General features: G+C 37.3%; 1 protein-coding gene and 1 pseudogene across 2 annotated transcripts in view; one reads left to right on the top strand and one right to left on the bottom strand.

Moving 5' to 3' along the window:
- The window catches only part of LOC129463210 (RNA/RNP complex-1-interacting phosphatase-like), a 133,897-nt pseudogene that overhangs the window by 45,504 nt on the left and 61,198 nt on the right, over positions 1–27,195 (bottom strand).
- Positions 1–27,195, top strand: part of SULT1C3 (sulfotransferase family 1C member 3) — a 94,246-nt gene that overhangs the window by 37,899 nt on the left and 29,152 nt on the right. Inside the window, exons 5-7 of one of the 2 annotated variants that reach the window (XM_055243864.2) lie at positions 1,073–1,167; positions 1,306–1,486; positions 2,902–3,276. In XM_055243864.2, the coding sequence (XP_055099839.1) occupies positions 1,073–1,167; positions 1,306–1,486; positions 2,902–3,014 (389 nt within the window). In that variant the 3' untranslated portion in view covers positions 3,015–3,276. Of the gene's footprint in view, positions 1–1,072; positions 1,168–1,305; positions 1,487–2,901; positions 3,277–27,195 lie in introns of those variants that run through there. The other variant, XM_055243863.1, reaches the window with a different exon arrangement.

Raw genomic sequence — 27,195 nt, 5'->3', positions numbered from 1 at the left:
GTTTTATTATTAATTTTGTTGTAATTCACTCACAGTGCCTAATATATAAATTAAACTAACATACACATGTGTGTATAGGCAAAAACATATACACTATTATAATTTGGTACTATCTGTGGTTTCAGGCATCCGCTGGGGGTCATGTGATATATCCCCTGTGCATAAGGAAGAACTAATGTATTCTCCTCTGGATTTGCCTATTGCTCTGTTTCTCTGGAGAACCTGGCTGACACAGATACCAGTCACCATGACACATGCCAAAGTTCAAGTCACTGCAAACTTACATCTTTGTTCGTCGTGATTCAAAAGAGAGCATTTCACACACTTGCTCACTTGGTCTGTGGTCATTTTCCTCTGGAGAATATTTTCCATCATCCTTCAGACAAATCTTCATGTCCATTTAGCACAATGCTTGCAACATAGCTCACCCTGAATAAAGATAGCTCCTGTGTTTATAATGACTGCCCAGAACCAAACCAGGAAGCTGCCAGAAGTTACAACCTATCAGGGACACTAAAACATCCCTGGGATAAAATATGTCGCTGGCTGACTCATGTCCACTCATTCTCTTACCAACTGGTGAAAAGAAAATGCATCCCGAGTTTACCACATAGATGTAGCCTCAGCTGGAAATAGAAGTTCTCCTCGAGGGCACCTCTCTTTCTGCTGCTGCTGCATCTCTTTCCGAACAGGAACCTGCAAACTGCATAGCAAAGCTATACAGGGAAAGCAGCAGGAGGACCCTACCCCTGAATCTGATAGCCTGAATTACTTGAGTCTGAAAGTAAACACTGTTTACTCGGAACAGGGGAAGTATTTTATTACCTAATGTTTTAAGGCATGTCACAAGACATAGTCAATGTGTGCAAAGTCACATATTACAAATGTGTACTATAAATCTCTGCTTTACACCATAAATATAGACAAATTTTATTAGTAGAAAATTATTTCTACTTCATTAAGGAACCAGAATGAAAGTTACAGAAGTCTATTTCAAAGGAGCGCTAATTTATTTTATAGCCTTTGGTTTTGTCCTGGTAATGGGAACTAACAGTGTTCTGATGTTTTCCAGTTACTTGTGGGTCCTGGTTTGACCATGTGAAAGGATGGTGGGCTGCAAAAGACAGGCACCAGGTGCTCTATCTCTTCTATGAGGATATAAAAAAGGTAAGTGGCACTGAGACTTAAAGCTCAGACCCAGAAACCCTCCTGAAAATGTTATTCTGTTGAACAAGGTGTCGGTTTAATTCGCCAAGCTCTTCTTCTATTAGTATTATTCACAATGCCTTTTTCTTCCATGGTCAGAATCCAAAACATGAGATCCACAAGGTGTTGGAATTCTTGGAGAAAACTTTGTCAGATGATGTTATAAACAAGATCGTCCACCATACTTCATTTGATGTAATGAAGGATAATCCCATGGCCAACCAAACTAGGATACCATCTCACATATTCAATCACTCCATCTCAAAATTCATGAGGAAAGGTTGGTGGCATTTCTTTCACTGAACTCAATTCTAAAAAATTTTCTGCCCTATGGTCTAAAATCATTTTCAACCTAACTTTCAGGAAGAAGTGACTCATTTCAGTTAAATTTTGAACCTCTGCTCCCTTCACCCTGCCTGTTTGCTGAAAGCCAATGTCAGTGGTTCTGAAACTTTAGTCACATTAGAACCCCTGCAGACCATGCTAAAGCTTTGATTGCTGGTCCCTGCTCTGAGATACTGATTCCATAGGTCCAGGAGTAGCCCTCAAATTTGCCTTTCTCTCAAGTACACAGGTGATGCTGTTTGGTGCTGGTCACTTTGATTAGAATACCCAGCTCAACCATGAACTTCCCCCTGAAGGCTCATGCATCCTCTGAGCAGCTTTGAACACTCATCTTTAGTCTATTCCTGTAGTTCAAAACCCTAGCTAAGCACTTAGTACTTAGATTTGCAACTATTGGTATTCATGTCTGTCTCCAAAATAAGACAATAAACTGTCCTGAAGAGAATGCTGTGTTCAGTTTTGTTCCACTAGAACCTAGTATAGAGACTCATACCTCAAAAAAACTCCATTAAGTCCTGTTGTGTGAATGTACGGATGAATGAACATTATTTCTGTCCTCAACAAGTTAACATTCTAGATACATGCAGAAATAGCTGCAAAAAGTTATAAACAAGAAAGTAAAGAGGAGGCTATACTAGGAATTCCCTAATACCAGTTCTCCTGACTGAATCAAAATTACCTTTAAAAACAGTGACCCCATTCCTGAACATTCCAATTAACTAGCTGCGAGTTGGAATCTAGAATTTGACATTATTGTCAAGTATTTCAGATTAGTCTTCTTGTCAAAGGGTAAGAAACCAGTAGAAATAAAGTACTAGGATAATTCAGAGAAACAATTCATTAGTACAGCATTTGTTGGGCTGACAAGGTAAAACAGTTTGCAGAAGATCACTAGTATCTAAATGTCACTTCCAGTGGATTTACTCTTTAATTTTACCCGACAAGAAATATCTTCTCCAATGAGGTTACTGACATCTTGTAAGGTCTTTCACTGTCCCCGGAAAAATAAGATAGGATGTCCCCCAGGAAGTCCATGGTAACCAGCTGTAGACTTTGAGTTGGGTACACTACAGTCAGAAGTGTACCCTGGAGCAGAAGATTCAGCACAGTGGGGCACCTCAGTGGGGCCTGCAGCATTTGAGGAAGGAATATAAGGATGCTGTGTGCCTTGTGGTAAGAAAGCCAAGTGGAGTGGAAATGAGGGACCATTCATAGTGGAAAGACCAGGGGAGTGGGACTGAGGGACCCTCACTCATGGGAAAATCACGTGGGTAGGCTTAGGAACCATTCACTATAGAAGGGTTAGGTGGAATGGGTGCAGAGTCTGTAATGAACTTTGATGTCCTACAGGGAGGCCTGGAGACTGGAAGAACCATTTTACTGTGGCTATGAATGAGAACTTTGATAAGCATTATGAGAAGAAGATGGCAGGGTCCACACTGAACTTCTGCCTGGAGATCTGAGAGGAAAAATAACAAAATAAGAGAGAGACTAAGCCAACTATTTTGCCTTTTATTCTGTTGGGCAAGGAACTGTGACTGAATGTGGAGCTTATGAGCTTCAGTCCGTCTCATTTAGTGTGCCTAGTCTGCTATAATATTAAAACATTGTTTAAAATATTAACACACCAGCTAATTCCAGTAAATAAAATAAAAGAAATAGCAGAGTCTCCCAACATGTGTTTTTTTTTTTTAATACAGGTATATTTTATTGGGGATGACGGATAAAGCGAAAACAAACAATTGCATCATGCATTCTCATGTGTGATCCCAAGTAGATTTCACAAGAAAATCACGCATAGGTATTAGAAGCCCCATTTTTTTTTTTTTTTTTTTTTTTTTTTTGAGACGGAGTCTTGCTCTGTCACCCAGGCTGGAGTGCAGTGGCGCGATCTCGGCTCACTGCAAGCTCCGCCTCCCGGGTTCACGCCATTCTCCTGCCTCAGCCTCTCTGAGTAGCTGGGACTACAGGCGCCCGCCACCACGCCCGGCTAATTTTTTTGTATTTTTGGTAGAGACGGGGTTTCACCGTGGTCTCGATCTCCTGACCTCGTGATCCGCCCGCCTCAGCCTCCCAAAGTGCTGGGATTACAAGCGTGAGCCACCGCGCCCGGCTAGAAGCCCCATTATTAAGAGAAAATGCAACACCTTGGAGTGAACATTCTATACTTTTATGTATAAATCATAACTTCCAAGAGAAAAGAGCTGATAAGTAGGTTTCAGAGTCACCATTTACATAATAGAATGACATAAAAATAAATTACTACTGCAAAATATCAATCAATTGGAAAATGATTACTCTTCTAAATTTGTCTTGTAACTAGTTTTCTTAATCAAGAGTTTGAGTTAGAGAAATCAGGCAGTGAGTACCCCTGAAAAAAAATCTTCCCATGATATAAATAAAATGCTTAATGTATCTAATCTATAAATTGAGATCTGGGACAAATGCACAATGACTATGCATTGCCATTCTCTTAATAACTATGCATTGCCATTCTCTTAATAGAGTCTCTGTTGCATCACTCTAACAATAGGTATGACCTCAGATTTAATATAAATTTAGTGCTTCAAACCATGCACCAATGAAGACCTGGCTTTTTATATGACCAACTACAATTGTCTTATAAGAAGAGAGAGTCCTGGGAGGACTTAGCAAGAGGGCAGGTGCCAGCAGGGCAGATGGCCTCAAAGACAGCATGGAACATGTCACAAAGGGGGGAAATTTGGAAAGACTTAAACTCAGTAATAAAATTAAAGAAATGTACAAAGATATTTCAATTAACATCTTGAAAGGGAATCAGGAACAATATACAGAGCTCCAAAGGCACAGAGCAATGTAACCTCCCTGTGGTTGTGATCATTGTCTCCACCTTATCACAGTGACAAAGCAGTGATATTGTTACCCCAGACAAAGTGGAAATGACATCCTATTCTCTAGCCAACTGGATGGAAGACAAACTCAAAGGTAAACAATAGATGATGAGATTTTAAGAAAAGAGAGCATCTAGTCCCTAAAGCCTGCTGTAAGGAAGCAGAGAAGATGAAGATGGGGGGATCTAAGCCAGCCCAGAGGGGACCCTGAGGTGAAGTTTCCCCATCAGCCATGACCCCACTGCCTCCATCCAGCCAGGTAACCTAACCACCTGAAATACCATTCTTATATTTATTTGGTGATCCAGAGAAGAGATTTCCTCTAGTATTCTTTTTTTGCTATATTCTCTTTAATAATACATACAGAAGGATTACTCAATACATTTTAAATACATAAAATGCACCAATTTAAATGTACATGTTTTTAAATAGATGTATATCGATGTACATAAGTGAAACTATCACCCACATCAAGATCTGGAACATACATTTTATATATTAATGTCATATTATTTACCATATAGTTTGTTAAATGTTACATCCTATATTGTATGTTTTACATAAAATGTCTTATGTTTACATTTTCTTTAATAAAAATGTTGCTATTTCTATGATTTATAGTTTCCACTATCTTTAAACTCTTTGATCCTTTGTTTTATACAAATGTACCTCAGGTTAGAGATTGATTTTTGACCCAATTTCAATTGTAATAGGGCTATTTAACCAGTTTATAGGTCATCTGTACTGTCAATCTACTTTTTGCTAATTTTAATGTCTTTTTGCTACTTTTCTTTTGCTATGTTTTTTTTTTACCACTTCTTTTCCAAACATTGGAATGTATATATTCTATTTTGGTAGTTAACACTTATTTCCATTTCAAATTTACTTAGATGAACTATATGATGCAGTAACTACTGTTTTTCCCCATGCATCATGTACAGAAAATGAGGATGTATCCACCCCCTCCCAAACCAGAGATTTGGAAGTTTCTTTACAGTATCAGTAGTAACAGTATGGACAAACTTGTAATTTTTTTCCCACTATACTTAAAAATAAGGGGAATAAAACTGTACTGTTTTCCAATTTTGTCAGATTTGACATTTAGAATGCTGTTATTTGTCAAATCTACAGTGACAAAGCCCTTTTACTTAGGTTTAGCTTAAGAACATGCGTATTTGTATCTACAATACTACATGCTAAAAATAAAACAGTATTGTCCAATATATTGAACATATGGTATGCCCTTCCAGTTTAAATGTAAACTGAAATTTTATACCCAGCTTATGTTTCTATTTTTGTATTTAGTTTTAATGCCCTATACATAACAATTTAAACTTAATGCTCCTTAAATAGTTTTAATATATACCATTAATTCTTTCATACAATTGCCTTCCTATTCTTATTTTAATTCAGGTTCTCTGTTGGCTGCAGTAAATCCTTCAGCAAAATTTTCAGGGAAGGTTCTTGGTTGATACACTTTCCTAACCTCTGTATATCTAAGAATGTCTTCCAGTTTCCTTTGTAAAGAAATGATAACTTGGCAGAGTACATAATTCTTGGCTCAAAATTATTTTCCCTTAACACTCTGGATATTGTTCCACTGTCTTCTGGCATTTAGAATTGCAGGAGAAAAATCTGAGGTCAGCCTGACTTTTGCCCCTTTGCTTTCTCTGACTGGATGCTTGTAAAATGTTTTGTCTTTGAAATTCAAAAACGTCACCAGGATATGTCTAGATGTTGCTTTCTTTTCATTAAATTTTAAAGGTATCCTGTGAGCCTTTTCAGTTTGTAGATCTAGTTCATTCTTCAATTCTGGATAAATTTTCTTCAATTAGATCCTTAATTATTGTTTCAGCTCCACTTGCTCTGTCCTCAGTTTCACGTATTCCTATTAAGCATAGATTGTATCTCCTGGACTGGCCCTCTAGATCTTTTTCTCCTCTTATCTTAATTTCTTTTCCCCGTTTCTCTGTATTCTGTGACAATTTGTCGTTTTGCACTTACTTCAGTAATTCGATTTTGTGGCCAATCCAGCATGTGCCCTTCTGTTAACTCTCTCAACTTCCTGGTATTTTCCAAGCACTCTAATATTACCCTCTTTATCATCGCGCATAGGTGTTTAAGCTCCTGTATTATATGACTCTCAATCCTTCTTATGTCTTGTTTCCATCTCTATATCCGTTTCAAGAGGAGGCATTTTCTCAATTACTTAGTGCTATTCCTTTCTTCTGAGGGGCGGTATTATGGCTTTTTCAGTTGCTTTTCTTAGAAACAGGGACCAAAATCAAAGATTAAAGGAGGTCTTCTGAAGCACAGAATAAAATAGACGTTGAAAACTATTCCCGTTAAGTCATCTCTGTGTGCCTCACGTCAGGGCCAAGAGCCTAGCGTGTAACTTTATGGCTGACTGGGCTCTAGCCTCCTCTAGTATTCTTTAAAGGTATAGCAAGAAAGAGATTCATTAATCACCCCTGCCTTGTCAATGCACTGAAAGATTGGTTCACAGGGCTACTGTGCTTTGCAATTGGAGACATGAGAATCCATAATGAGTAGAGAGCTCTTGGTCCCAGGTACTGTCAGAGTCCAAAGTAGAGCTCACAGAGGAGGAGGCAGACTAAAGGAAAAGCAAACTTCATACTCAGAAATGATTTTCCACTAATTGAAAAGCAATAGAATGCTGTCAATAAAAACATTTCTTGTGCTACCCTTGGACTCAGCGTATTGATGACCAACTATACAAAGGTTATTTCCTTCACACAGTAGATGATACCTACCTGCCCTTGCAGGTATTAAGGGGTATGAGGCTGAGTCCTGGTGTAGAGGATGGACTCATGTGTTTTGGGCAAAGCATTTTGGCTATCTAATGTTAAGAATTGTGAAGGGTTGACAATGCCTTGATGAAAGCTCATAAAAGGTACAAACAGAGTTGCTTTGTATTTCTACAAGGAGGATATGAACTACTTTTCATCCTCTAGAGTCATGTTTTGGCTATAGGCTGCTGAGATTCAGACAGTTGACAGATATAGTGTGCCCCATGGCCTTCCCTAGAACTTTCCCCAATGTGACTGTTTCTGGACCAAACTGAAGGTCGGGCTGCTATTTCTCATGGCCCAATAACAATTGCAGATGAACTGGGGAGGAAGAGAGTTTTTACTTCTGTAACCAGTTACAGGCAGAAGGCCTGGAAATTATCACCAAACCAACTCAAAATGACAGTTTTTCAGAGCTTATATACCTTCTAAGGTATATGTCTACGTGTAAGTGTGCATTCATCTAAAGACATGAGTGATTAACTTCTTTTAATTTATAACTAAGATATGAGTCCTGAAGACCTTCTTCTGGAGCCTCATGAAGTTTGCTTAATTTAAATGGTTCTCTGGGTGCTGGAGTGATCACCCTTATCTTGTCTCCTGTTAAACCACTGAGGTTTGGAGAGTTCCTTCAGACCTCCAATAAAATTGTTTGTGGAGGCCTGGGGTGTTTCTTCAGAGCCCCAGTAAAACTTATATAATCCTAATTTGTACCGTTAAGAGCTCCTTCATTATTTGGTCATGCTTTAAGGCCTAGGAAAGGCCTAGGCAAAACTCTGGATGGGCTTTTGTTACATTCCAGCCTTTGTATAAGGGCACTGGTATTTTTAGCTTTTAATATTCAACTTAATCACTCATTGAATACTGAGACAGTTGTGATGGAGGCCTGCATTAATGAAACCTGCCTGCCACAATCCCCACTGTCAATTTGTGCATAATTTCTATCATGTTAGTATATTTATTTATCATGAGAATTATAGGGATATGGGGCATTGTAATATTTCTGGCTACTTCCTGCTGAGTGAGGGCCATTGTTATGGGGCACTGAATGCAGCATTGGAATAGGGGAAGTCTATTTGTTCCCAGTAGCACTCTTTGTTTCAGGGGCTTAGAGGCAGCACCTGCTGAAACATTTAGTCTTCGGTTCACAGGGCTTTAAGAAAGCACAACTTAGGTTTCAGTGATTTCCAGTTAGGAAAAATGGGGAAAGAGGAAAAAAAAAGAAATAAAATTGAAAACATTGTTTTGGAGAGTTGTAGCCAGAAAAATTAGAATTTAATCCAAACTGTAGAAAATAATAAAAACTGAAAAACATTAGGCAAGACTGGAATTTAACAACAGATGTACTATAATTTTGAAACATAATTTTCCTCTCTCCAGTTTTCCATTTTTATTAAATGACAAATTATGGTAGGACTGGTTTGGTTTATTATACTTGGCCAGATTATTAGTATAAAGTATACTTGGCCAGATTATTAGGTAGGACTATAATAGGCCTATTATTATTTATAAAAGGCCTATTTATAATAGGCCTTTATTATACTAGGCCAGATTATTAGGTAGGAGTGGTTTGCTTTATTATACTTGTCCAGATTATTAGTATAAAGTATACTTGGCCAGATTATTAGTATAAAGAATAATTATTTTTCACATAGGCCTTTTACATTGGCTTTGATGAAACTTTGTTTCATAGAAAGCATCTGAGATAAGACCTTTTGAAGTCAAGCCCAGCTATGGATTTGTACCATTAAATACCTATGAGTTTGGTGAATTCCTCTCCTCTTGAGGTTCCAAGATAACTTGGGGTTCCTGGTCTGTAAGAAAGTGACATTGTTTACTTATCACAGGTCAGAAACCCTGTACAGGGACTGTGTACACAAAATATGAGGTCAGTTTTCCAAGGGCTTTATTGACTCCATAAGTCAAGTTTCATTCCTTAAAGGAAAGCATGCCATTCCAATCAAAGCCATGGTAAAAAAAATAACCAGTATTTTCAGCTGTGTTCTGTTACAAAAGAAAACACATTTTATTGCACTTGTGCAAATAACTATATTGCCATAACTTAAGAATACTCACAGATAGTTTCCAAATTCTGGAGAAAATCAGGTAGAGAGAAACAAGTATGCTCCAAATGTTGTTCATGGGAGTATACTAAATTGTTCAAAGTTGTCAATAGCTCAAAAGAAAAGTTTGTCTTTGAAAAGCAAAACAAAAGATTAACAATACTTTAAGCAAAATTTCAAAAAGATCACTCCAGTTTCCTTTTAGCTCAGTTCATCCAGTTCATTCCTGTCCTGCTTGATATTAATGAACATTTTTGCTCTTCACAAGTCCTGAATGGTTTTCCTCTATTCTGATGTCACAATGTCCAAAATTATCAGAAACCTGCATTACCCCTGTTAGAGCTTTATAGCTGATTATAAAACCACCTTCTAAAGAGGACTGAAACAAGACAACAATTGTTTATGGGTGACAAAAAGTTTTAGGGTAGCCATAGTTAAGGACACAATTGACAAGGAAACCTGTTATCTCTATGGCACACAATAATTTTAACATAACAATTATAATTATTACTAATAACGCACACTAAGATATATCAGAATTATAGGAGTTTCCCATAACTTTGGAACACATACAAATAACATATTTATACAAATATAGCCCAAAGAAAGCCAAACTTCATTTTATATTTGACAATGTTTCCTGTATAATTTTTATACCAAATAAGCCATATTTCACCTTTATGTTAGTGTACTGTTAATGTTAAACCCAATTCTCAATAAATCCTTATAGACGTATTTACCCATTTTTAATGTTTGACCATAAGGTAAGATTTGTATAGACTATTTACAGCCCTTTAAAATTTTTGTTAAAGAGCTGGTTAGTGCTCTCAGAGAAACCCACTGTGCTTTTATTTTAATGCTCAATTTATAGAAAAGCTGGATGATACCCTTTGACTTTAGCCAATATGTTCACACACAGAATTTCCTTTACAATTAACCTTGCACAACTTGTGTACACCTTTATTTTTATTTTATCCAACTTAAAACAACCTTTTAACCTTTAAGTTAGGCAAAAATCCATATATTTTACTTTCCTTATACACCTTGCATGTAAACTGTTTAATAGTCATAAATACACACTGTGCATGTAAACTGTTTCTTTAATAGTCATAAGTACACACTACACTGTTAACTCTTAGCCACCTTTACTTTTGGTGAAAACCTTCATATTGATGGGATTTTAATTATGTACTAGGGGTGGAGCCTGGGACCTAGACAAAAGTACAGATAAGGTCTGACTTATTACAGCATCTAACTCCATGTGTCCCAGACCTTACCTAGCTGAAAGCAGGCAAGTTGTACAGCTAAGAGTCATAGTAGCATTTCATAAAGCATTTAGGAGGCCTAACCACCTTTAAATTGTACAACATTTCTTGCATAAATTCCCTTTCATAAACCCTTTCACAACTTACACAGTCTTTGACATGACTTGACTTTCTGACTTGTCCTAAACATGCCTCTCTTTAAGGAATCAGTTATTTTACTTTAGGACAAGAATTTACCATACAAGATCTTTTCTTATATACATTCTCTTTTCTTTAATACCTTTTTGCATAGCTAAGGGGCTTGGCTAATTTAACATGTCCCCAGGCCTTATCTAGAATTTAACACTGAAAAATAAATTGAATAATTTTTAAGTCAAAGAAGCAGTTTATGACCTAAAGCATTTAGCAAATCTAATATTTGACCTGCGTAATTTAGACCAAATATTTACATTTTTTAAGTTGTTATTTTACCAATAATCTTTAAAACTGTCTTTATTTTTATTACTTTCTTTATGTCTCTTTTATGTCCTGGTTTCTTTCACCTGGTTTTATATAGAACCTTTAAATAAGCTTTGAATTAGACAAAAATTAGTTATCCTTTAAAAAGGACACAATTTTTAGAAAGAATGTTTTCCTACAATATATTTTTATTGGAAAATACACAAATAATGAAATATCTGTTGTTTAATATAACCTTAGATTCTAAATTATGACAAGTTTCTTTACGAGCATTTATCGCATTACACTTATTTGATTATTTATTTTAACCATTTACCTAGAATATTTATGAAAACAGATAGTCATCATTTGAAGTTGTGAAACCACAATTGCAAAATTATAACCAAGACAGTGAAAATTATCTGACCTGACTCCATCTTACTTCTAACTTCCAAGCTATTCTTGTTTATTAACTTAGTTTGTGGTTTAGCTTAGAAACAAAGATGACAACAGTCTTTTCCCAGAACAAACTTTCTTTATGTCTGTGTACTAGACTGTCTAAGGCCACAAAATTAGAAGTTAGGGTATTTCAAGATATAGCTATCTTCATTAGGCCAATATTAATGTTTCATTTATTAAAAATTACACAAGCAAAGATTATTCTGTTTTGGGCTAAGTTATAGTTTTGTAGCCTCTAATGTGTAGTTTTGTATGTCACATTTTGACACCTTATAATATTTGGCAGAGATAAGTATGAAATTGCTTGATCAATTAATGCAAACAAAAATGTATGCTGGCAACTCTTAAGACATTTCTAACATTACTTTACCAATAACTTTTTTGTTTGTTTTTGATTTTTGAGATGAAGTCTCATTTTATAGCCCAGGCTGGAGTGCAGTGGCATGATCTTGTCTCACTGCAACCTTCACCTCCCGGGTTCATGCCATTCTCCTGCCTCAGCTTCCCGAGTAGCTGGGACTACAGGTGTCTGCCACCACGCCCAGCCAATTTTTTGTATTTGTAGTAGAGACAGGGTTTCACCATGTTAGTCAGGATGGTCTCAATCTCCTGACCTCATGATCCACCCACCTTGGCCTCCCAAAGTGCTGGGATTACAGGCTTGAGCCACCGTGCCTGGCCTTTACCAATAAATTTTAAAGCTAGCTTATTTATTAAAGATTTTACTTAAGTTACATAAACTTGAAAAGCATTTGACTAGTCTTTTATTTTTCTCTGTTAAAGTATTTAAGTGCTTTTGTCTGAGCCAATAAATTAGAACTCTTTTATATTTTTCAGTAGTGAAACATGATGTACACAAGATATAAATATACAGACATATTAGGCAATCCAATAGAAGTACAGTTTATAGAATCATAAGACCTTTTTCCCTTTTTTTTTTTTAGACAGAGTCTCACTCTGTCGCCCAGGCTGGAGTGCAGTGGTGCCTTTTTCCTACTTTTTAACTGGATTGTTGAGCTCTGGGCAGAGCCCACACCAAATCCTGGGTTTCCAAAAACGGAGAATTATCATGAGGTGAGACCATGTGATGCTTTCACAGTGCAATTTAAGAAAAAAAGTTTTTTCCAAACAAAGACATTTCTACGCGTCTAAATTCAACTTTTTTTCTTAAAAACCCTAAAGTAGCTTCTGTTGCAATAGCTATTAATGAAGAAAACAGAATTCAGTCAACTGAGAAGAAAAAAACCTTTGCTCAAAAAGACAAAGTCCTAGGAGAGAAATAAATGAAAATAAAAACATGAAAGCCTTTTAAATACAAACATGAACACATACATATACACATGTAGGATGTTAGCTTTTAATTAACCTGACTTTTAACCACTGAGCTCCTAAAAAAATTATTTTTCCTTCCAAGAGGCCTCTCAGCAGGAATGGACCCAATACTTCCCATTTTCAAGTTTACATGGCATTAAAAGGAATAAGACAGATACATAAACGAGTGGAGACAAATTTCAGACAAACACAAGGGGAAGTGCACTCAGGCAAAACAGACTCAAAACCAACTCAAAACCGGATCTCGACCAAAATGCAAAGTGGGTCTATGGAGGAGCCTTATTGCTTCCCTTGGTGGTACCGGACAAATGGCTTAACAAGCCCAGATAGGAAAACAATAGTCTCCCAGCATACGATCCGGTTAACTCACCTTTTGAGCGTGTCTGCTCCTGATCTCTGTTCTTCTCCAGTAGTGAAAGGGACATGCAATTTCGTGCATGGGACAGCCTTTGAGAGGGTTCCTGGGAAATCTCACCGACAGCTGCTGGGATCCTCCTGAAGACTATCTCACTGCAAGCTATTGGCCACTGAAGACAGCACCATCCCAGTCTCTTCTGGCTGGCTCACTGAATTTGTTCCTGGACCAAACTGGAGGGCTGGGCTGCTATTTCACTGGCATAATAAAGAGATGCAGATGAACTGGGGAGGAAGAGCGTTTTTATTTCTGTAACCAGTTACATTCAGAGGGCCTGGAAATTATCACCAGACAAACTCAAAATTACAAAGTTTTTCAGAGCTTATATACCTTCTAAGCTATATGTCTACATGTAAGCATGCATTCATCTAAAGACATAAGTAATTAACTTCTTTTAATTTATAAGTAAGGTTTGAGTCCTGAAGACCTTCTTCTGGAGTCTCAGGAATTTTGCTTAATTTAAATGGGTCTAGGTGCTAGGTAATTACCCTTATCTTGTCTCCTGCTAAATCACTGAGATTTGGGAAGTTTCTTCAGACCTCCAATAAACTTGTTTGTGGAGGCCTGGAGAGTTTCTTCAGACCCCCAGTAAAACTTGTATAATCCTAAATGGTTACCGTTAAGAATTCCTTCTTTATTTTGTCATTCTTTAAGGCCCAGGAAAGGCCTAGGCAAAACTATTCACAGGCTTTTGTTACATTCCAGCCTTTGTATAAGGGCACTGGCTTTTTTTAGCTTTTAATGCTTAACTTAAACATTCATTGAATACTGAGACAGTTGTGATGGAGGCCTGCATTAGTGAAACCTGGCTTGCCACATGGCCTCCCATGAGAAGCAAATGACAACACCAGTTTTCCCATACCATTCCCAGCAATGAATATTATCAATGTTATTTAATTTTTGCTAATCCGAAAGTCAAAAATATTTACTCAATTTTTGTTTTGTGTGTATATTCTTTGTTCTGCTGGTATTATTGTGCAACATTCCTGCTTTGGAGTTTCTGTGCATATGTGTGCAAGTATGTGTGAGGAATTTGCCTGTTCATATCCGTTACCTCTACCCTTTGGAGATGGTCCTTTTTTTTATATTGATTTATACAGTACAAATATGTTAATATATTTATCAGTGCGAATACATTTAATTTCACCTAATTTTCTTTCTTTATATTTTAACTTTGTTTATCCTACACATTATCATGCAAACAATTTTCTTTTTTCTAATTTGCAGAATTTAAAATCAGATTCTAAAATCATCTTCTTTTAGGGCTTTTAGTATTTATTTCAAGATTAAGAAAACATTTCTCCATCTCTTGGAGTATTTGTGGACTAAATATTCAATCCATTTCGTATTATGTAGATATACAGGTAAACTTTTTTCCAATATTCCCAAAAACATTCCTCAACCCCTTACTTCACACCAATTTGGGGTTCTATTTTCATTCTTTCTAAAGCTAGGAATACATACATTGTCTTCCACAAAGCTACTTATCAATGACGTGTCAACCTTTAAATAGAATAAATCTTCTCTTCCTTTATTTTTCTTTTTCAAGATGATACTTATAAAAATTATTCTCTCATATGAATTTTGGAATGTTCATCAAGATTTTATGCAATCACAATTTGATTGAAATTATATAATTCTCTATTCCTATTTTAGTCAGTTAGTATATTAATTGATTTACAACAGTAAATATTTTCAGAAACATGGACTATTATCATATATTTACATTTTGTAAAAAGTTTTATTCTAATAATGTGTTTTGTATTTATATAAACATTTTTGTTAACGTTTTATTTTGAATTTTTGTTGTCATCATATAAGTAATCTTTCCTCTTTCTATTTTCCAACTCTTCCCTTTAGTGTTAGCATCAAGGAAAGTGATTTGGTTATATATGCATTTCTGTGTGTGTATGTGTGCTTACAGATACACACATACACATGCACACACACATATACATGAACATGCACACAATAAGATGTATATGTATATATAGTGACTACAATACCAACCTCCTTCATTAGTTCTAATAGTTTTCAGTTACTTATATTTTCTTTGGACATAAACAACCTCATTTGGGTGTGCCAAGAATCCTTCTATAAGACAGGAAGTTGCCTGTGATTGGTTTATCAGAGAGGCGGGGAGAGCCCCAGCAGAGAAATGGGTACATGATTTGAAACAAGAAAGGGAAAGAGTGAAACTCAACCAGCTCCATAGAGGGCAACAAAATTTGAATCCTGCAAAGAAATCCTGGGGAACCTTGCAAAACACATGCTTTGAGATTTTCATACTGAAGGGTTAAAAAGGCAGGGTTCATAAGTCATCACTACCTGAGAGTTACTTTTAGTGAGAATAACTTCTGGGGCACTTCCAACCTGACACTACTATAGGTAAAGCAGCTTTCCAGAAAATGCCATCAGACACAAGACACACACACTGGAAGTTGTTAGCAGAACACAAAGAACTGGGCACTCACCAGTGTCTACTACAAGCCCCTTTGCAGCAGAGAACCACCTGTATTCCAGGTAAAATTGACCCTGCCTTTTCATTCATCAAGGTCAGCAGCAATTTCTAGAATTTTTTTAAAAAATCTTGGCCCTCAAGATAATTAATGGAACTAGCTACAGCCTCTGTTGCTGCAGTTTGTCCCTGGCACATAATAAATCTGTCTACGCTCCCTCTTCTGTTGCTCCTCAAGTTCCTCCTAACTTCTGCTGAGTGTTATCTTGCACAGCAAGATAACACAGACCTGCATCCCTCAAGAGTCTGAGCTCCCTGTTGACCTTGTCTTTTCAGGCTGTGGTTGTTGAAATTGCCTATTTATTGTTAATACTGGAAATGGAGGCACCAAGAGGGGCCTCAGTAAATCTCCCAGCTCCAGACATATTCTTCCCAGCCCCCATTACGTGACACCAACTCCATCCCCTCATGATAAACCCGGGCAGCCTATGCCACCATAGTAACTCCTGCCTTTGCCTGCTGTTTTATACAAATAAAGAGGCAAAATCAAACTTGTAGTAATCCCAGCTTTAACAATATAAAAATGTCGGTTCTCCTGAAATTCATACAGAAATTAGTGTAAAGCCAATTTACAGCCAAATTATACTAAAATTATATTAAAGTATTTTGTTTTATATAGAAATCCATATAATTGACAATATCAACAATTTTTAAGGAAGCTGGGAGGTGTTGTAGTCTTTCTAGTTATTAAAACAAATTATAAAGCCAGAGTAATTATGATGTTGGCATAGGAATAAATAAACAGATAAACAGGGAAAATTTTGAGGAAATATATTAGTTTCATGTATTTTAAAAATTTGTTTAATATTTTTAAGAGACAGGGTCTACAATTTTATATATTTTACATAAGTAGTAAATTTAATCTTTAAAAATAATTATTTAGGAGGAGAGCAGAGAAAGATGGTGGGATGGAAGGCTCCACCAATGGTCTCTCCCACAAGCACAAGGACACCAAATTAACAACTATCTACACAGGAAAGAAAACACCTTCATAAGAACAAAAAATCAGGTAAGCACTCATACTACCTGGTTTTAACTTCATGTCACTGAAAGAGGCACTGAAGAGATAGAAAAAAACTGTCCTGAATCACCAATGCCACCCACCCCAACCCAATGCAAGGTGTGGATAACTCTCTGGGCACTGGAGGAAGGAGAATGCAGGAATTATGAGGCATTGAACTCAGTGCTGTCCTATAACAGCAGAAAGGAAAACCAAACCAAATTCAGCTGTCACCCGTGCATGGAGGGAGCATTTAAACTAGCCCTAGCCAGAGGGGAATTGCTGATTGAGCAGTTTGAACTTTAATGCCTGCAAACCTCACCATCCAGGTCTACAGCACTCTGCCTCTTAGTAAATTTGAAAGTCAGTCTATGCCATAAGGACTTCAACTTTTAGGTGAGTCCAGTGCTGATCTAGGCCCAGAGACACTGAACTAGGCTCAGAGACAGTGTACTGGGAGCATGGAGACAGGATATACCGAGACACCAACTCGGGCAGCCAAGGAGCATCACCCGTCTTCAAAGCCCACATGCCAGCTTGTGGCTCCAAAAGGGAGCCTTCTGCTTGAGGAGAGGAGAGGGAAGAATTGGGAGGACTGTGTCTTACATTTTGGATACCAGCCCAGCCACAGGAAGATAGGGCACAAGTCAGAGGCATGAGGCCCCTATTCCAGGCCCTAGTTCCCAGACATTTATAGGCATATCATGGGCCAGAAGGGAACCTTATGCCTTGAAGGAAAAGACCCAGTTCTGACAGCATTCATCACCGGCTAACTGAAGAGCCCTTGCACCCTGAATAACCAGTAGTGATACTGAGGTACTACATTGAGGGCCTTGGTTGAGCTTCTGTGACTTGCTGGCTTCAGATGAGAATCAGCACATAACCAGCCCTAGTGGCAATGTGGCACAACTCCTTCTGCTTCAGAAAAACAGAAGGAAAAGTAAAGGGGACTTTGTCTTTCACCTTAAGTACCAGCATGGCCACAAGGTGGTAGAGTACCAAGTAGGTTCTTGGGATCCCTGATTCCAGGACTTGACTCTTGGATGGCATTTCTGAACCTGCCCTGGGCCAGAGGGGAGCCCACTGCCCTGAAGGGTGAGTCCCAGGCCTGGCAGCATTCACCACAAGCTAACATAAGAGCACTTGGGCCTTAAGGGAATATCAGTGGTAGTCTGGAAGCACACCCTGTGTACTCTGGTGAAAATAGCTATGCAATGAGGTTCCTCTGTGTTTGGGAAGAAAAGGGAAGAGTGGAAAAGGCTGGACATTACGGTTTGAGTGCCAGCTCAGCCTCAGTATAGTAGAGAACCAGTTAGACCTCTAAGGTTTTTTGCTCTAGTTTCTGACTCTTAGACACCACCTCTGGACCCACCTTGGGCCTAGGAGAACCTACTGCCCTAAAAGAAAGGAGACAAATTTGGCCGGCTTTGCCACCTGCTGATTGTAGAGTCCCAGGGTCTTGAGCAAACATAGGCAGTAGCCAGGAAGTGGTTACAGCAGGCCTTAGGCAAGACCTAGGGCTGTGTTGGCTTCAGGTCTGACCCTGTGCAGTACAAGTGGTGGTGGCCACAGGGATGCTTGTGTCACTCAACACCCAGCTTTAGGTGGCTCAGAACAGAGAGAGACTCCATTGGTTGGGGAGAAAGTAAGGGAAGAAAACAAGAGTCACTGCCTGGTAGTTCAGAAAATTCTCCCAGATTTTGTCCATAGTTATCAAGTTGGTACCTCTATAAGTTTGCAAGAACCATAGCATTACTGAACTTGGTGGGGGAGGGGGTAGGTGCTAGAAAAGATACAGCTTAGATCACAGCACCCTTTCAAAAAACTGGAAAGTCCTTTAAAATATATGGAAAGCCTTCCCAAGAAAGACAAGTAAAAAGAACCACAGATAGTAAACACCAAACTCTCCAATGCTCAGACACCAAAGGACATCTATTAGCATCAACACCATGCAGGAAAACATGACCCCACTAAATAAACTAAATAAGGCACAGAGACCAACCCTGGAGAAACAGAGATATGTGACCTCTCAGAAAGAGAATTCAAAATAGCTATGTTGAGGAAACTCAAAGAAATTCAAGAAAACACAGAGAAGGAATTCAGAATTCTATCAGATAAATTTAACAAATAAATATATACAATTTTTTAAGTAGCATAAATTCTGGAGCTGAAAAAATTCAATTGCCATACTGAAGAATGCATCAGAGCCTTAATAGCAAAATTAATCAAGCAGAAGAATTAGTGAGCTTGAAAATAGGCTATTTGAAAATATACAATGAGAGGAGACAAAAGAAAAAAGAATAAAAAACAATGAACCACACCTATAGGACCTAGAAAATGACCCCAAAAGGGCAAATCTGAAAGTTATTGGCCTTATAAAGGAGGTAGAGAAAAAAAATAAGGATAGAAAGTTTATTCAAAGGTATAATAACAGAGAACTTCCCAAATCAGGAGAAAGATGTCTGTTTCCAAATACAAGAAGTTTCTAAAACACCAACTAGATTTAACCCAAAGAAGACTACATAAAGGCATTTAATAATCAAGCTCCCAAAAGTCAAGGACAAAGTAAAGATTATAAAAGCAGCCAAAGAAAAGAAAGAAAGAACGTAAAATGAAGTTCCAATACATCTGGCAGCAGATTTTCAGGAGAAACCTCACAGGTCACAAGAGAGTGGCGTGACATATTTAAAGTGACAAAGGAAAAAACTTTTAATCTAGAATAGTATATCCACTGAAAAATATTCTGCAAACATACAGGAGAAATAAAGACTTACCCAGACAAAAAAAAAGCTGAGGGATTTCATCAATACCAGACCTGTCCTTCAAGGAATGTTAGAGGGAGTTCTTCAGTCAGAAAGAAAAGAATATTAATGAGCAATAAATAATCACCTGAAGGTATGAAACTCACTGGTAATAATAAGTACACATAAAAACACAGAATATCATAACACTGTAACTGTTGTGTGCAAACTACTCTTAGCCTAAGTAGGAAGATTAAATGGTGAACCAATCAAAAATAATACCTACAACAACTTTTCAAGACATAGTCAATACAATAAGATATAAATAGAAACAACACAAAGTTTAAAAAGAGGGAGATGAAGTTAAAGCATAGAATTTTTATTAGTTTTCTTTTTTCTTGTTTGTTCATGCAAATAGAATTAAGTTGTTATCAGGTTAAAATAATGGGTTATAAGATACTATTTACAAGCCTCATGGTAACCTCAAACTGAAAAACATACAATGGATATACCAAAAATTTAAAGCAAAAAGCTAAGTTACATCACCAGAAAAAAATTACCTTCACAAGAGAAAAACAGGAAAGAAAAAAAGAAGAAAGAGAAGACCACAAAACAACCAAAAAACAAATAACAAAATGGCAGAAGCAAGTCCTTACTTCTCAGTAATAACACTGAATGTAAATAGACTAAATTCTCCAATCAAAAGACATAGACTCGGCCAGGTGTGGTGGCTCACACCTGTAATCCCACCACTTTGGGAGGCCAAGGTAGGCAGATCACAAGGTCAGGAGATTGAAATTATCCTGGCTAACATGGTGAAACCCCATCTCTACTAAAAATACAAAAAAAAAAAAAATTAGCCAGGTATGGTGGCAGGTGCCTTTAGTCCCAGTTACTCAGGAGACTGAGGCAGGAGAATGGCATGAACCTGGGAGGCAGAGCTTGCAGTGAGCTGAGATTGTGCCACTGCACTCCAGCCTAGGCAACAGAGAGAGACTCTGTCAAAAAAAAAAAAAAAAAAAAAGACATAGACTGGCTGAATGAATGAAAAAACAAGACCCATTGATCTGTTGACTACAAGAAACACACTTGACATGTACAGACACACATAGACTAAAAATAAAGGGACAGAAAAGGATATTCCATGCCAATGGAAACCAAAAAAAGGAGAAGTTGTTATATCAGGCAAAATAGATTTCAAGACAAAAACTCTACACAGAGTCAAGGTCACTATATAAGAAAGGAGTCAATTCAGCAAGAAGATATAACAATTGCAATATATATGCACCCAACACTGGAGCAGCCAGCTATATAAAGGATATAATATTAGAACTAAAGAGAGATAGGTCCCAGTACAATAATAGCTGGAGACTTCAACACTTTTATCATTTGACAGATTGTCCAGACAGAAAAACAACAAAGAAATATCAGACTTAATCTGAACTATAGACCAAATGGATCTAACAGATATTTACAGAATATTTTATCCAAGAGCTACTTTTTGGAAAATAGTTAAACAAAATTAACAAACCTTTAGCCAGACTAACTAAGAAAAAAAGAACATACAAATAAATAAGATCAGAAATACAAAAGGAGACATTACAGTTGATACTGAAGGAATTAAAAGAATCATTGGTGGCTACTATGACAAACTATATACCAATAAGTTGGAAAATCTAAAAGAAATGGACAAATTCCTAGACACATATAACCCACAAGATTGAACCAGGAAGAACTGCAAAGTCTGAACAAACCAGCAAAGAGATTGAAGACATAAAAAAATCTCCAGGTAAAGAAACACCCATGACCCATTGGCTTCACTGTTAAATTCTATCAAACATTTATAGAAGAACTAATACCAATCCTACTCAAACTATTCTAAAAAATAGAGGTGGGGATACTTTCAAACTTATTCTATGAGGCCAGTATTATCTTAATTCAAAACCAAAGTCACATCAAAGAAGGAAAACTACAGGTCAATATCTCTGAAAAATATTGATGCCAAAACCTCAACAAAATACTAGAAAACCAAATGCAACAACACATTAGAAGGATCGTTCATCATTACCAAGAGGGATTTATCTCTTTGATGCAGGGATGGTTCAACACATACCAATTAATGTGATACACCATATCAACAGAATGAAGGAAAAAACCCATATGATCATTTCTATTGATGCTGAGAAAGCTTTTGGCAAAATTCAACATCCCTTCATGGAGAAAATCATGAAAAAAAACTGAGTATAGAAGGAATGTACCTCAACATAATAAAAGCCATATACAACAGACCTAGAGCTAGTATCATACTGAATGGGGAAATACTGAAAGCTTTTCCTCTAAGATCTGGAACACAACAAGGATGCTCAGGATCACCACTTTTATTCAACATAGGACAAGAAATCCTAGATAGAGAAATCAGAAAAGAGAAAGAAATAAAAGACATCCAAATTGAAAGGGAAGAAGTGAAATGATCCTTGTTCACAAACTATATTATCTTTGATGTAGAAAAACCTAAAGAATCTACAGGAAAACTATGAGCACAGATAAACAAATTCAGCAAAGTTTCAGGATACAAAATTAGTATACAAAAATCAGTAGCATTTCTATATGCCAAAAATAAAAGCAATCTAAAAAAGAAATAAAAAACGAATCCCATTTATAATAGCCACACATAAAATTGAATATATGGCAATTAACCAAAGAAATGAAATATCTCCACAATGAAAGCTATAAAACACCAATGAGAAATCGAATAAGATGCAAAAAATGGAAAGATATTCTATGTTTATGGATTGAAAGAATCACCATTGTTAAAATGACCATACTAAACAAAGCAATTTACAGATTCAATGCAATCCCTATTAAAATCCCAAAGAGATTCTTCACAGAAATAGAAACTACAATTACAAAATATCTATAACCAGAAAAGACCGAGAATAGCCAAAACTATCCTAAGCAAAAAGAACAAAACTGGAGGAATCACATTGCTTGACTTGAAATTATATTACAGAGCTATAGTAACTGAAACAGCATGGCACTGGAATATAAACAGTCACATAGACCAGTGAAACATAATAGAGTACCCAGGAACAAATTCACACACTTATGTTAAACTCATAATTGACAGAGGTGCCAAAAACATACCCTAGGAGAAAGACAGTCTCTTCAATAAATGGTGCTGGAAAAACTGGAACTTCAGATGCAGAAAAATGAAACTATACCCTATCTCTCATCATGAACAAAAATCGTATCAAAATCGAGTAAAAGTTTCAACCTAAGACCTCAAACTATGAAACTATTACAAGAAAAACTTCAGGAAAATTTCCACAAATTTGGTCTGGGCAAAGATTTCTTGGGTAATACCTCACAAGCAAAGGCAAGCAGAGCAACAATGGACAAATGGGATCACATTAAATTAAAAAGCTTCTGTGCAGCAAAGGAAACAATTAACAAAGTGAAGAGACAATTCACAGAATAGGAGAAAATATTTGCAAACTACCTACCTGACAAGGGATTAATAACCAGAATATAAAAGGATCTCAAACAAATCCTCGGGGAAAATCTAATAAAAAATCCAATCAAAACTGGACAAGATCTGAACAGACATTTCTCAATAGAAGACATACAAACGGCAAACAGACATATGAAAAAGTGCTCAGCATTACTGATCATCGGATAAATAAAAATCAAAGCTACAAGAGATATGTCATCTCACTGCAGTTAAAATGGGTTATATCAAAAAAAAAAAAAACAGGCAATAATGAATGCTGGTGAGGACGTGGAGAAAAGGGACCCTCCTGAACTACTGGTGGGACTTTAAGTTAGTGGAAACACTGTGGAGAACATTTTGGAGGTTCTTCCAAAAACTAGAAATGGAGCTACCATATGATCTAGCAATCCCATTGCTGGGTATATACTCAAAATGAAGGAAATCAATATATTGAAAGATGCCTGCACTCTCATGTTTTTTACAGCACTTTTCACAACAGCTAAGATTTGGAAGCAACCTAAGTGTCCATCAACAAATGAATGGATGAAGAAAAGGTGGTACATATATGTGATGGAGTATTATTCACCCATAAAAAAGAATAAGATCCTGTCATTTGCAACTACATGAATGGGAAGTGGAGATCATTATGTTAAGTGAAATAAGCCGGACGTAGAAAGACAAATATCACATGTTCTCACTTATTAGTGGGACCTAAAAAATCAAAACAATTGAACGCATGGACTAGAGAGTAGAAGGATGGTACCAGAGTCTGGAAAAGGGTCTGGGGAGGATCTGGGGATGCTTAGTGGATCCAAAATATATAAAGAATAAATATGACCTACTATTTGATTGCACAACAGTGTGACCATAGTCAATAATAACTTAATTGTACATTTTAAAATGACTAAAAGAGCACACTTGGATTGTTTATAACACAAAGGGTAAATGCTTGAGATCATGGATACCCCATTCTGCATGATATGATTAGTATATATTGCATGCCACAATCAAACCATCTCACATACCCCATAAATATATATGGCTACTATGTACCTACAAAATTTAAAAAATAAATAATTTTAAAAATATTTTAATTTAAATATTCCCTATTTCTTGTCTAGGTGTAAGGGCTTTAAAAAGTTGAAAATATGTCTTTAAGGAGGTTCTTTCTGCTAATTTACAGAATAAATAGATCTTTTTCACTTAAGCCAAAAATAATAAATTAAGAAACTTCCAGTCCTGATAACAAAACACACCAGATTACATGAAAACTTTTCAATATAAACACCAGGATTTTTAGCTACAGACAATAAACATTCTGTTAAATTTGGAGCTGAGCATGGAGGGAGGAAAGGGCATTCCATGGTGCCCAGAAGGAAGAAACTGCAGCCCAGGTCCCAGCATGGCAGGCAGGGTTGCAGGAGATGGTGAGTGCCTGGATGGTCAGGAGAGGAGAAACTGAGCCACTGCAATGAGGAGAGGTGGAATTGAATAGCCCTAATACAAGCTTGGATTCTTCAAACATCTATGGAAAGAACTGGTCTCCATCAGGGAGACCCTGGAGAAGCTCGACAGGGCCATCCTGGGCCGCGGGTAAACAAAAGACTCCCCTTGGGGTTTTTAAGTGTGGGCCTGTGAAACAAGCCAAATTATATGACCTGTAAGGCCCAGCAATCCCAATAAATGAACGCGAAAATAAGTCACAAGTTAGTAGTGTTCTTAGACCACTTGGTAGGAGCAGGTTGAGAACCTTTCTGGAGAGAGAAGCCCTCAACCAGTCTACAGAGGATTGTGACAAACATTCTCCTAGAAAGTGCACTCATCATCCAAAATTAAAACCCCACTCAGAAAAAATCAGCAGAAGTAATTTGTAGCATAGTAAGACCTCCTAGAACTTCAGTTAACAGAGTATGGACATATAAGCCATTAATATTTTATAATATAGGTTAGACATAACCAAAAAGAGAATAATGAGTATGGAAGAGTAAATACCCTCAACAAGCCTTTAACTATGGAAAGACTTTTTTTTTTTTCTACTTTAATTTCTGGGATACATGTGCAGAATGTGCAGGTTTGTTACATAGGTATACATGTGCCGTGTTGGTTTGCTGCACCCATCAACTCGTCATTCACATTAGGTATTTCTCCTAATGCTATCCCTCCCCCAGCTTCCCAGCCCCCAATAGGCCCTGGTGTGTGATGTTCCCCTCCCTGTGTCCATGTGTTCTCATTGTGCAGGACGTCTTTCTTAAAAGCCAGATAATTTTTTTTCTAAATCTTGTCCTCTCAAATGTGTTGCTGAACTAGCAAAACTGTAAGGGAAATCCAGATAAATGAAAGGAAAATGAAAACTCCCCAGCGGATGGGAGTGCTCTCCTTCTGACAGCCAGATGGGCTGTGGCCATGACGCAAAGCCAAAGACCACAAGAGCAGGGTTCTGAAAGAGAACAAATCCAGGAAAAGCACACCCTGACAAGAGGGGCAGAACACAGCTCCCCTACTGGCATGGGTATGGGAGGGAGGAGAACAATTCTTGCTGAGATTATGAAACCATAAGCTGGCTATTGTGTGTTGGCCATCCACATTCACATCATTCTGACAAATGAATGAGTCTTTTTTTCTCTCATGTTTTTTAAGACAATTTTAAACCTGCAGAAAAGTCGACAAGCAGTTCAAAGAATACATGTGAATACTCTCCTAGATTCACCTACTTGTATTTTGCTGCATGTTCCTTCCCCTCTGCATGTAAGCATGTGTGCATGTATATGTACTATGTATGCACAGGTGCACGTATGTGTACTCTATATGCATAGTTGCATGTATGGGTCCCATATATGCATAGGTACATGCATAGGCACTGTGTATGCATACGAGCACGTATAGGCCCTGTATAAGCATAGGAGCATGTATAGGCCCTATGTTAGCATATTCACATGTATGGGCCCTGTATAGGCATAGACATATATATAGGCCACGTAAATGCATAGGTATATTTATAAGCCCAAAATAAGCATAGGTGCATGTATAGGTCCCTATAAGCCCAGGCACATCTATAAGCTCTGTCTATGCATAGGCGCTTGTATAGGCACTGTTTATGCATAGGCACATCCATATGGCCTATATATGCACAGGTGCATTTATAGACCCTGTTTATATATAGGTGCATGGATAGGCACTGTTTATGCATAGGTGCGTGTATGGGTTCTATATACATATACAGAATGTATAAGCATATATACACCCTTTTATGCATAGGTGCTTATACAGGACATGTTGTTTATGCAATGAATATGCATAGGTGCATGAAAGCATACTGTGTATGTATAGGTGCAGGTGTAGTCACTTTATATGTGCATTCCTATGCACTGTGCATCCATATGTGCATGTATAAGCATGTGTGCATGTATAAGCATGTGTGCAGGTACAGGCCATATATATGCATATGTCCATATGTACATGTATATGCACTAGATATGCATGTGTATATGTACCTTATATGTATGCATAGGTTCATATGTATATGTTCAGTTATATGTGCTACATATATATATGTGCATGTATAAGCACTGCATATGCATATATGCATGTGCAGACACTGTATAAGCATACGTGCATGTACACATATGTAAATATATTCTATTTCACTGAGCCATCTCTGTGTAACTTGATGTCAACTGTGACATTCACCCATACACACTTTACTTGCTATCTCCTAAGAATAATGGCATTCTTCTGTCTTATTATAACACCAGAAAATATACCATCTGTGTTCCATTTTCCCCGTCTCAATAATATCTTCCAAAGTGATATGGTTTGAATGTTGGTTTGAATGTTTGTCCCCTCTAAATACCATGTTGAAAAGTGACTTCCAATATTGGAGGTGGAGACTGGTAGGGGGTGTTGGGATCATGGAGGCAGATCCCTCACGAATTGCTTAGTACCATCCCTTTGTTAATGAGTGAGTTCATGTAAGATCTGATTGTTTAAAAATGTGTGTCATCATCTTCCTCTCTCTCTTGCTCCTGCTGTCACCATCTGAAATGCCTGCTCCCTCTTCACCTTCTGCCATGAATGGCAGTTTCCTGAGGCCGTCAGTAGAAGCATATGCTGGCACCATGCTTCTTGTACTGTCTAGAGAATCATTAGCCCATTAAACCTCTTTTCTTTATAAATTACCCAGCCTCAGGTATTTCTTTATAGCAATTCAAAGAAAAGGCTAATACATAAAGCCTTTTTTTCCCCG

Source organism: Symphalangus syndactylus, chromosome 14 (assembly GCF_028878055.3).
Source record: "Symphalangus syndactylus isolate Jambi chromosome 14, NHGRI_mSymSyn1-v2.1_pri, whole genome shotgun sequence".
Lineage (NCBI taxonomy): Eukaryota > Metazoa > Chordata > Mammalia > Primates > Hylobatidae > Symphalangus > Symphalangus syndactylus.
Note: the sequence above shows the minus strand (reverse complement) of the source record. Positions and strands in the feature narration are given on the sequence as shown.